Source organism: Sardina pilchardus, chromosome 8, assembly GCF_963854185.1.
Source record: "Sardina pilchardus chromosome 8, fSarPil1.1, whole genome shotgun sequence".
Taxonomy (NCBI): domain Eukaryota; kingdom Metazoa; phylum Chordata; class Actinopteri; order Clupeiformes; family Clupeidae; genus Sardina; species Sardina pilchardus.
In genome coordinates, this window is record NC_085001.1 from 27,270,089 (window position 1) to 27,280,088 (window position 10,000).

Genomic DNA, 10,000 nt, shown 5'->3' on the forward strand with positions numbered 1-10,000 from the left:
GACAGAGAGAGAGAGAGTGTGTATGTGAGTGAGTGTACGTGAGTGAAACAGTAAGAGAGTGGATGAGTGACTGAGTGAATTAAACAGTATGCACTGAGTGAAAGTCTGTGAGTGAGTGAGTGAGTGAGTGAGTGAAATAGTATGTAAGGGAGTGAGGCCATGTTTGAGTGATTGAACTTGTGAGAGAGAGAGAGAGAGAGAGACTGTAATGTGGAGTAAGGTTGAGCAGCCCTAAGCTACTGAGTGCATTACTGACTCCATGTTCACTCCCTCTAAGTGAGTCTGACGCTGGCTTCTTAGCTCACTGCTAACACCACCTAACACTCTAGACTGCCCTACTGCATCACTGAACACACACACACACACACACACACACACACACACACACACACACACTAAGACATATGCAAACAGATTAGAACAAACCTGTGTGTTCTCTTTTTCAGACTCAGCTAAAACACACCCACATTAATAACATACTAGGTAGACATTACTAAACGTTATTAAAATACTTACTGTTATTGTTGAGTGAGGGACAAGGCCCTGGTAGAGACGTATCCCATGATGCATCTTGGCATGGCTGACTGTGTGTTTTTGTCTGGTGTGGAATAAATAGTGCCCCATTGTCTCTTATCAACACACATACACTCTCTCTCTCTCTCTCACACTCTCTCTCTCTCTCTCTCTCTCTCTCACACACACACACACACACACACACTCCAGTAAGACACAATACGTTGAGAAACATACCACAGACAGAATCCATAAATCAAGGAGCACTATTGTGTAAATCTAATTTGTTATTACATAGCTAAATACAGAGGACAGTGATAGCAACTGTAAATCCTTTTAAACATTGTGTGTGGAGTGGGGGGCAAAGCAAGAGATGACGGATTGACTTAGCCAGAAATAAGGACTTTAGAGGAGGGCAGAAGGAGTAGCTAAGCAATCATGAGGAAGTTATTTAATTGGACATGCGTGAGCCCGGAGGCTTTTGTTGCTACTGTATCTTCTGTCTTTCTGGATCTCACTGTCCAAAAGATGAAAGTGGAGCTTGAAGAGGTGATTATGGGGGACGGGTGGATGGATTACAAGGAGAACGAAGATTAAGCCTAGTCCTGGACCAGTGGTGTAGTCTACGTGATATGCAGGGCTATGCAGTATACCCGCTTAAAAAGCATCACTATCTCAGTATACCCACTTAAAGGTCCCAGAGAATGGATGAGTATTGCACTGTGTTCTCTGATGTTAAAATAGTATATATTCAACTTTGATTTAAAAAAATAAACTCAATTGCAATTTTACAAGACTAATTAAAACCATATATTTAGGCTGGGTATTGAAATGGTCTGTTTGACTAAACAGTTTTTTAGTGTCTATTTCTAAGTTCAAGATTTCCATATGAAGGAGGGCACAACCATGCCTCATGTTCATGATAGCTCTTTGTTTATGCACAACCTCTCATAATTCATGAAAACCAAAAAATTATTTCCATTCTCTTGGACCTTTAAAATGGGAAAGGATAGGTATTAACATTTGGGGTTGATCACAGTATACCCACTACAACTACCTAGACTTCATCACAGTCTACTCACTACAGCTAAGTACTACAGCACAGTACTGTATATACCTACTACAGCTAACTAGAATACACCACAGTCTACTCCCTACAGCTAACTAGACTACATCACAGTCTACTCACTTCAGCTAAGCTAACTAGACTACACCACAGTATACCCACTACAGCTAACTAGACTACATCACAGTCTACTCACTTCAGCTAAGCTAACTAGACTACACCACAGTTTACCCACTACAGCTAACTAGACTACACCACAGTCTACCCACTACAGCTAACTAGACATCACAGTCCTGGACTAAAAAGGAACTGTCATGAAGATCTCCAATTGATTAACCAAGTACGGAGAGCTGTGCCCATATTTGTTAAGTTAAACCTTCCTAAATTTGATTTCTGTAGCCATATTAACTCAGAGGTGTGTTTTGGTTGAAGTGTTTTATGAAGAACTGAAATGGGGAGATGAGACAGGAGCCTAATCTGCCTGGGTGTGGTGTGGAGTCTCCTCAAACATACACACACACACACACACACACACACACACACACACACAGAGAGAGAGGAGAGAGAGAGAAGGAGAGAGATAGGAAGAGGGAGAGAGAGAGAAAGGATGAGAGAGAGGGAAGATGAGAGAGAGAGAGAGAGGGGGGGGGACGCTCAGAAATGTCGCTGGGGCTCCTGAGCAGTCATGACAGGAGGCCTGACATTTACGCTTTTCTCACAGCCAAGGGGGCGGGGAGCTGTCACGCTGAGAGATGATTGGGCGTCAGAGGGGGTCAAGGTTGAGCACCGTCGGGATGGGAGTGACATCAGAGACTCCTTTGCCACAGAAGGGGTGGGGGGGGGGGGGGGCAGGGGGGGTCTTGGATGCGCAGACTGGAACGAAACCAAATGTTCTCGGGTAAACAGTGAAATATGGCGAAATGGAAGATGTGAACCAACACAGAGGACTGATATCAGAACATGAACGTGTAGCATGGCTATTTTCCTGTTTGTTAAAAGGATTTGATCAAAAAATATCTGCAGTACGTCCGTGCCAGCTTAGTTTTTCAGACAACCAAACAGGGCTGCTCACTCTGAATGTTGTGAAGTTGTATTTTATTGTGAAGCAACATTAGCATTTAGAGGCTTCTCTTCATGTGAGGGAGAGAGTCACAAATATGGCAAATGTGAATAAGAAGGAAGTGAAATGGCAATGACAAATATATTATGCTCAGGTAATCTGTATAATGAGGTCATGCGTATTGCAGTAATACTGTAAGTGTTATCATATTATCATATTACCATGTTCCAGCTGAGTTGCTTCAAAATAACAAGATGTCACACACACAGTCTCGTTTCAAATGTATAATTTATTGGGGTATCGTTTCAACCTCCAGGCCGTCTTCAGATCCAATTTTTCATTTAAATGCATTTGGAGCCAGAGTGAGCGACATCCTCTTCTCATTTTCATGCTTATCACCAGAAGTCAGGAAGGAGCGCGTCAAAAGAGTTTGTTTGTGCGTTGCTCTCTGTCTGTGCCAGTTAAGTAGCCGCTGCGTGAGTAACTTTAGTGCACCTGCACTTCACCCTCTGACTCTATCGCCATGTCAACAAATACCAGGAAATCACACGTTATATGATATAATAGCACCTGTCCGCACAGGAGCTGATGGCATGTTCCAAGGAATGGTGACGTGGCCGTGGTCAACCAGTTCTAGTTATGGGTTTCATCAGGTTCCTTTCCACAGGTGTATCAAATCAAGCACCTAGATTATGAATGCAGACTACAGTACATGGTGTGTGATTAATCCACCTGTGGAAAGGGACCCGATGAAACCCATGAATTAGAGTACCATGGGGGCAGAGCGGTAGATAAAACAGAGTGGCGACACTCCCATACAGTAGACTTCCATAGGCGCTTTTTCCTGGCTATTTCCTCGTCATGAGACTTTTCGAACTATTAACAGCCAATCTCTTGGACAGTAGTCAATGAGTTAATTGATTACACCTTCCAGCATCCAGAAGTATATCCCACTCTCCTGCGGTTCAGCCATTCAGCAGCACAGGTTTTTTGGAACTTTTGATCGTGTGGCAGCAACATCAAAGCGTGTCGCAACTCTCTCTTTCTATGGCTCTGCATGGGGGCGCCAAGGAAACATTTAAGGCCACCGCTCCACACACAGGTGCCAGCATGAGTGTGTCTTTCGATGGGTACTTTAGATTCCTTTGTGTCCAATACAACCCCGCATACCACCGCGAGTCCTAATGCTGCTTCCTTGTAGATTACGATTCAGTCTTATTTTTGCCGGCGTCACTCAAGTAAAAATCCATTCTTTATTAATGAATTAGTAATTCATTCTTATTATTTAGGTGACAGTGCGCTCGTGTCATACTCCGCAAAATCTGGGTATCATTTCCAGAGGTCGAGTAACCCGTTAAGATATTTTGTGTAGAGCACGTACGGAATGCATCTGACAGTACACCATGCCTGTGTAAGAGAAAGAGGGTGGAGTATGTTTAATGGGCGATAACGTTTAGGTCTTCAAGGCCTTCATCAGATTGCATGTAACACCTTCAACACCTTGCCAGACCAAAACATTTTAGGTCTGCTTACAATCAAAGATGGGATTTTCTTCACAGACACAGGCTAAATCGGATTGTGTATACAGTATAGAGCATTCTTTTTTTCAAATCTGAAGCCATTAAATGCTGATGTTTGTCATGACGGAATGAGCCCGGAGTTTGACTCCCTGCGTTTGACTTTGACTCTGCCACATAGCCTGACCTCTCTGTGACCTTTCACTGTGACCCTCTGACCCTTCCTGTCTCTTCTCTGATAGGTGGATAAGCTAGAGGAGGCAGAGAGCCAGAGAACTAAAGAGGAAGAAGTGCAGGAGCCTGCTGCCATGGTCTATGGTGAGTGTGTGTGTGTGTGTATATGTGTGTGTGTGTGTGTGTGTGTGTGTCTACATGTATATGCATGTGTGTGTGTGTGTGTGTGTGTGTGTGTGTGTGTGTGTGTGTGTGTGTGTGTATATACAGTATATATGCACGTGTGTATGTATGTGTGTGTTAGTGTGTGTGTGTGTGTGTGTGTGTGTGTGTGTGTTAGTGTGTGCCTGTATCATACACACATGCACAACACACATACTGTACACACACAAACACACAGTGCACATGCACATGCAGTGCACATGCAAAACACACATACTGTACACACACAAACACACAGTGCACATGCACATGCAGTGCACATGCAAAACACACATACTGTACACACACAAACACACAGTGCACATGCACATGCAGTGCACATGCAAAACACACATACTGTACACACACAAACACACAGTGTGTCTTTTATCTGGAGACATGAGAATAACTGTGCAGGATGAAGTGGGCAGCAACACAAACTAGTACAGAATTTGTTTTATTAATTAGTTCATCTGTATAAATGTGTTATGAACAAATGGAGGGGGTGTACTGTAAGAAGTAAAACAATACTGCACATAACACCCATGCCCGCTCTCTTGATCACTTGTGATGTCTGTCCACAGGTCAACAGCTGATGCTTACTGCTGGCCCCACTCCGATAGTCCCTCAGCCTGGTTATCCTGGGTACGCTTACACCACGCCGGGATATGCCGCGCCCACATACGGGTTCAATGTGCAGCCTTAAGCCCCACCCTTTTACCCATCATACCCCTCCCACCCCCCCCCCCCCCCTTGCGCTGTGAATCCTGGGAAATGTATGCCTGTGAGATACCTCTGGATCCTCAACCCCTGCTCACCTTACAGCATGAAGACCACTGCAGCAGCCCAGCAGCAGCAGCAACAAGCAGCAGCAGCAGAAGAGCCGGTGCAGAACCCACACCGAACACTAGAGGCCGCTGTAGCATCTATCCCACCTTACCATGTGTGCACACACCTGTGTATCACTATCCACTGTCAGATAGCAGCTTTCTAAGAAAGAGAGAGAAAAAAGACATTATATTTTTAGAAGAAAAAAAAAAGAAAAACTAAAAAGTATATGAGAGTTTTACATAGCACTGCTCGTAGTCATCGACTGCATGGACAACGGGCGGCAGTCGCCACGACAACAAGGGAGTGTTGGCACGGAAACGCATGCATGCAATTTGGAGAGTCACTGTAGATGCTCTCCCCCTGACTACTCTGTGGCCCAGCGCCTTTCCCACGTCTCTCGTCTCTCTACCTGTTGCCTCATTTGAAAGTCTTTAACGTATCTCCTGTACTGAACACTGGGTCTGGAGGCGCATCGGCACCAATGGAAGAAAGACAATGACAATCACAGATCTTTGTGTGTCTCCCCCATCAGTGGCAGGAAGTGGGTTCATCATGACCCGGAAGTGGATGAGGGCAGAGGACAGCGAGGAAAAGTAAGAGGAGGAGGAAGATTGCTGCTGGATTGGAGGAAAGATTGTGTGTTTACAGCGATACATTTGTGTTATTGTTATTTTGTTTTTATTTTTGTTTGTTTGTTTGTTTTTTGCCTGCATGTGCTAGTGCTTCATGAGGGAGTTACAACGCAACTAGAGCACAAAACCCACAGTTGTAGTGCTTATTAGACACCTCAAACAACCCTCTATCTCAGATGTGAACAAGCTCATCTCAGCGGTGGAGACAGAAGAAAGCTACACTCTATGGTACTCATACTTATTTAAAACTGACAAGCGAACAGACAGAAACCAACAGTTTATGGTACTCATTCTTATTTAAGTAAACACAAACATATTCCCATGTATCATTTCTGTGGATGAGGTTCGGATTAAATCATTGAATGAAATACAATTATATACATGGAAATATCTAGAATAATAATAATAATAATAATGATAATAATAATAACTGCAACTGCAACAACTACAATAATATTAATAATAATAATAATAATAATTATGATAATAGTATTATGTTGGTACCCCTAATCAGTATCCATGTATGCTCAGTATCATTGTCATAAGTGTATGTCATAGTCTTACGAACATATTACCTTTTTATAGAAAAAAAGTTAAAGTACAAAAACAAGCAGACAGACGAACACAGAGGCCAAGACACATGGTGTACTGAAGCAATCTTTTTTGGGTTGCTAGGTTACACGGGAGAATGGGGAGGGGGGCGGCGTTTCAGTCTGCTCATGTGCAGGCTTTGTGTGCGACGGTGTGCAAGTGTTTTTTTTTGTGTGTGGTCTGGTCACACGCACACACACACACACACACACACACAAACACACACACACACACACACACACCCCAACACATTCAACCACACAGATGCTTGTGTCCGTTCCTGTTGTGTTGAATGTCCAGGCGGATGAATAAAGTTTACTCTCACTCATGAGACATGCTCTCCCTCTTTCTTCTCTCCTTGTAGCTCTGTTTAAGGTGGAAAGGGCTGAACAGTAGTCTGTGCACAGTCTATGTGGACTGTGACTCTCTCTTTCCCTCTCTTCTCTCTCTCTCTCTCTATTCAATTAAATTAAATTCAAGTGAGCTTTATTAGCATGACAAATATTTGTGCATTGCCAAAGCAGAACTAGGCATACATTTACTCTCTCTCTCTCTCTCTCTCTCTCTATCATGCAATCATATCTGAATGGTTTGGGAATAGTGTGAAATATTTTACTTGAAACAGGCATACTCAGTCACATCCCAAGTCATGCCAACAGAGTAAGAGAGAGAAGTACAGTAGGCTACATGACAATAATGCTGCAAAGACCCCTTGATTCACTATAATCATTTTGCATCCCTCTGTATGAACAGGCTATTACATGCACGTAAATGCATTCTGCAAAATTCAATTCAGTAATTATCAATAACAAATCATTAGCAACTAGCAATTTAGGGAGCAAATGAGAAAATGGCCTGTAGTATCAACAAGTCAGCCTTTATAGACTACTGTACCTACAGTATTAACATTATGTTGAGTTGTTGCCCAAACTGCTGTTGCCATTGTAACACTTTCTCTCCATCATGCTGCCAGTTGTTACAGCTGTAGTTGGTTAGCTCGGTATCATCTCAGGATCTTGCTTCTGTGTTATTCAAGGATGTGATACTTTGCTGCTTATCTTAATCTCCAACTCCATTCTCTCTACTGGGGTTGTTGATGTTGATGAACACAGACCTTTCACAATGATTCACACAAAACCTTGTGCTTTTCTGGACATATTTAACACCAGATAAATTGTGCAAGTCTTTGTGAACTAGATCATTTCTGAAAACCATGATTAGGCTATGTCCTACTTTAATTTTTGGAATTTAAGCATGACGTAGTCTACATAAGCAATCCTTTTATTCGGGACCAGGACTAACAGAATAAATGTTGTATGGGACCTTCCTGGATAAATTAAGGATGAATAACAATAAAATTATAGAATTGTTAAATACATGAATACATCCAACTGGGCGCGGAGTGTCACTGTGGGCCTGATGCAAAGTCAATGGATTTCGCTTTGTAATGGCATGGACATGGACTTGGCAACCATGGTTAAAACTTTCACAAGATCCCGAGAAACAAGTGGCTTCATAATGGAGTTTCGTAGAATCGATTGGCGCGCCAGTCCAGTCCACCTTAAGTAGTTTCATGTCTAGGATGTGACGCTTTTGATAGAGAGACAGAGTAAGAGGCAGAGAAAAGAGAGCGATCTGCCCCGCCCTGTTTGTGAAAGGGGCCGGCAAAAGCTCGCTGAATCGTGGCGTTTTGCTGTGCCGGATAGGCTGGTCTGCTCTCGCCTGTCAAACGCCTGAACATCCTCCGACCACGGCTGATGTTTCGCCTCCCTCAGTGAAACTGTAGCGCTATTTAAACCGCCCCATCGCCCCACTGTCACATTGTTGCACATCCTGTGAAACTGTCTAAATTCGAGGGGCGGACTTGAGCGAACATAGTTTACTTGTAAAACTGACATATCAGATATTGCGTTAACTTAAACATGTCCGAAAATGTTACATTTGTCAGCCCTTTCCGCCGACCTCATGCCTTGGCTGCAGCCGCTCCGGCTGGTAAAGCCAAACTAACGCATCCTGGAAAGGCAATTTTGGCAGGTAAGTTCTGCTCTTTCGTTTTGAAAGACGTGTTCTATTGCGTGTGCGACTCTGGAAAGTAAACACCTGTTTTATGAGCAGGCTTTGTGGTAGCCTGTTAACTTTATAACTGCTCATGCACCGGTTGTGTGTAGCGCTCGGTCTTCAGTGAGATGAGGTTGGTGTGTTGTCTGGTCTGCCCGACAGACCTGTCAACTCGCTTATCGGGGGTTGTCGGCCAAGTGTGATTCAGTTTGATGTGCGTAACTCGTAGTTAGCTGGAACTCATCAGTCATGTGAAATTCACTAGTAGGATGCTGAACTCCGGCACGTAAAGAATGTTGTAGAGATGTTGTAAAACGCTCTGATAAGGCTGGTCATAACGAATTAAACAAGGAAGGACGATTCAGAAAGAGACAATCTATTTTTAACACCTTCCTGGAGTTAACATAATAGAACAGTTCCTTTTGTTTGCTAGATTATGAAGGCATACAAAGGAACTTTTACACTTGCATTATTGTTGTTTTGTAACTTATTCTAACATTTAAACTCAGCACTCTCAAAATCCTGAATGAATGCTGGCTTGGATCTGAACGAGATACAGATTTGACTATTGCAATATTTGACTGTTGCAATTGCAATAACCTATGATAGGCCTAGCCTACATACAATGCCTTAGACATCAGAAGAGAACAGACAAAGTTTTAAGGCAGTGCTGCAATGCCTATCTTTTACAACCCCTCCTTCTAATAGCTTATGGTAATCATATGCATTGGAACATATTTATGTCTATGAGTTTCCTTGTCATACCAGTTTGGGGAGGTCTTCTCTCGATGTGACAGGCACCATATGGCTCTGTTTGGCTAATTGCGAGTTTGCAACATTCCTTCCAGCTCTGTTGGTTCCAGTAATTAGAAAGTTGATTCATAGCTGAGTCTTGGACAGCAAAAGTGGAAAGAGAGAGACAGGGGGGGTGGGGGTCTTAACAAATATGGCCACAATAGGCTTTCATAGGCTCTCTCTCTCTCTCTCTCTCTCTCTCTCTCTCTCTCTCTCTCTCTCTCTCTCTCTATGTCTCTCTCTCTCTCTCTCTCTCTCTCTCTCTCTCTCTCTCTCTCTCTCTCTATGCCTCTCTCTAGTTCTTGGTGTGTAGCAAACCTGTAGTTAGAGGCTTCTACATCTTGACAAAGCCACTCAGTCATTATTCCGTTAACCATGCCACCAACCGCAGAGCTAGACACTGAACTGAAACTGAAATCCAGGTATGAAAATGTCATGTTCTTTGTGTCGTTATTCTTTAATCGATCTGACAAGAATATGTATTGGGCTTTGAGTCTGTGTATAAAAGACTTGCTATGGATCTGTGTCCTGATTTTATCCACATCTATCATTTCTACAGTGA

At 43.2% G+C, this 10,000-nt stretch overlaps 1 protein-coding gene across 2 annotated transcripts in view; it reads left to right on the forward strand.

Annotated features, from left to right (window-relative positions):
- The window catches only part of cltcl1 (clathrin, heavy chain-like 1), a 42,152-nt gene extending 35,236 nt beyond the window's left edge, over window positions 1–6,916 (forward strand). For both annotated transcript variants that reach the window (XM_062543454.1, XM_062543455.1), the window contains 2 exons: window positions 4,399–4,474; window positions 5,116–6,916. In XM_062543454.1, the coding sequence (XP_062399438.1) occupies window positions 4,399–4,474; window positions 5,116–5,237 (198 nt within the window). In that variant the 3' untranslated portion in view covers window positions 5,238–6,916. The remainder of the gene's footprint in view (window positions 1–4,398; window positions 4,475–5,115) is intronic.
- The last annotated feature ends 3,084 nt before the right edge of the window (window positions 6,917–10,000 follow it).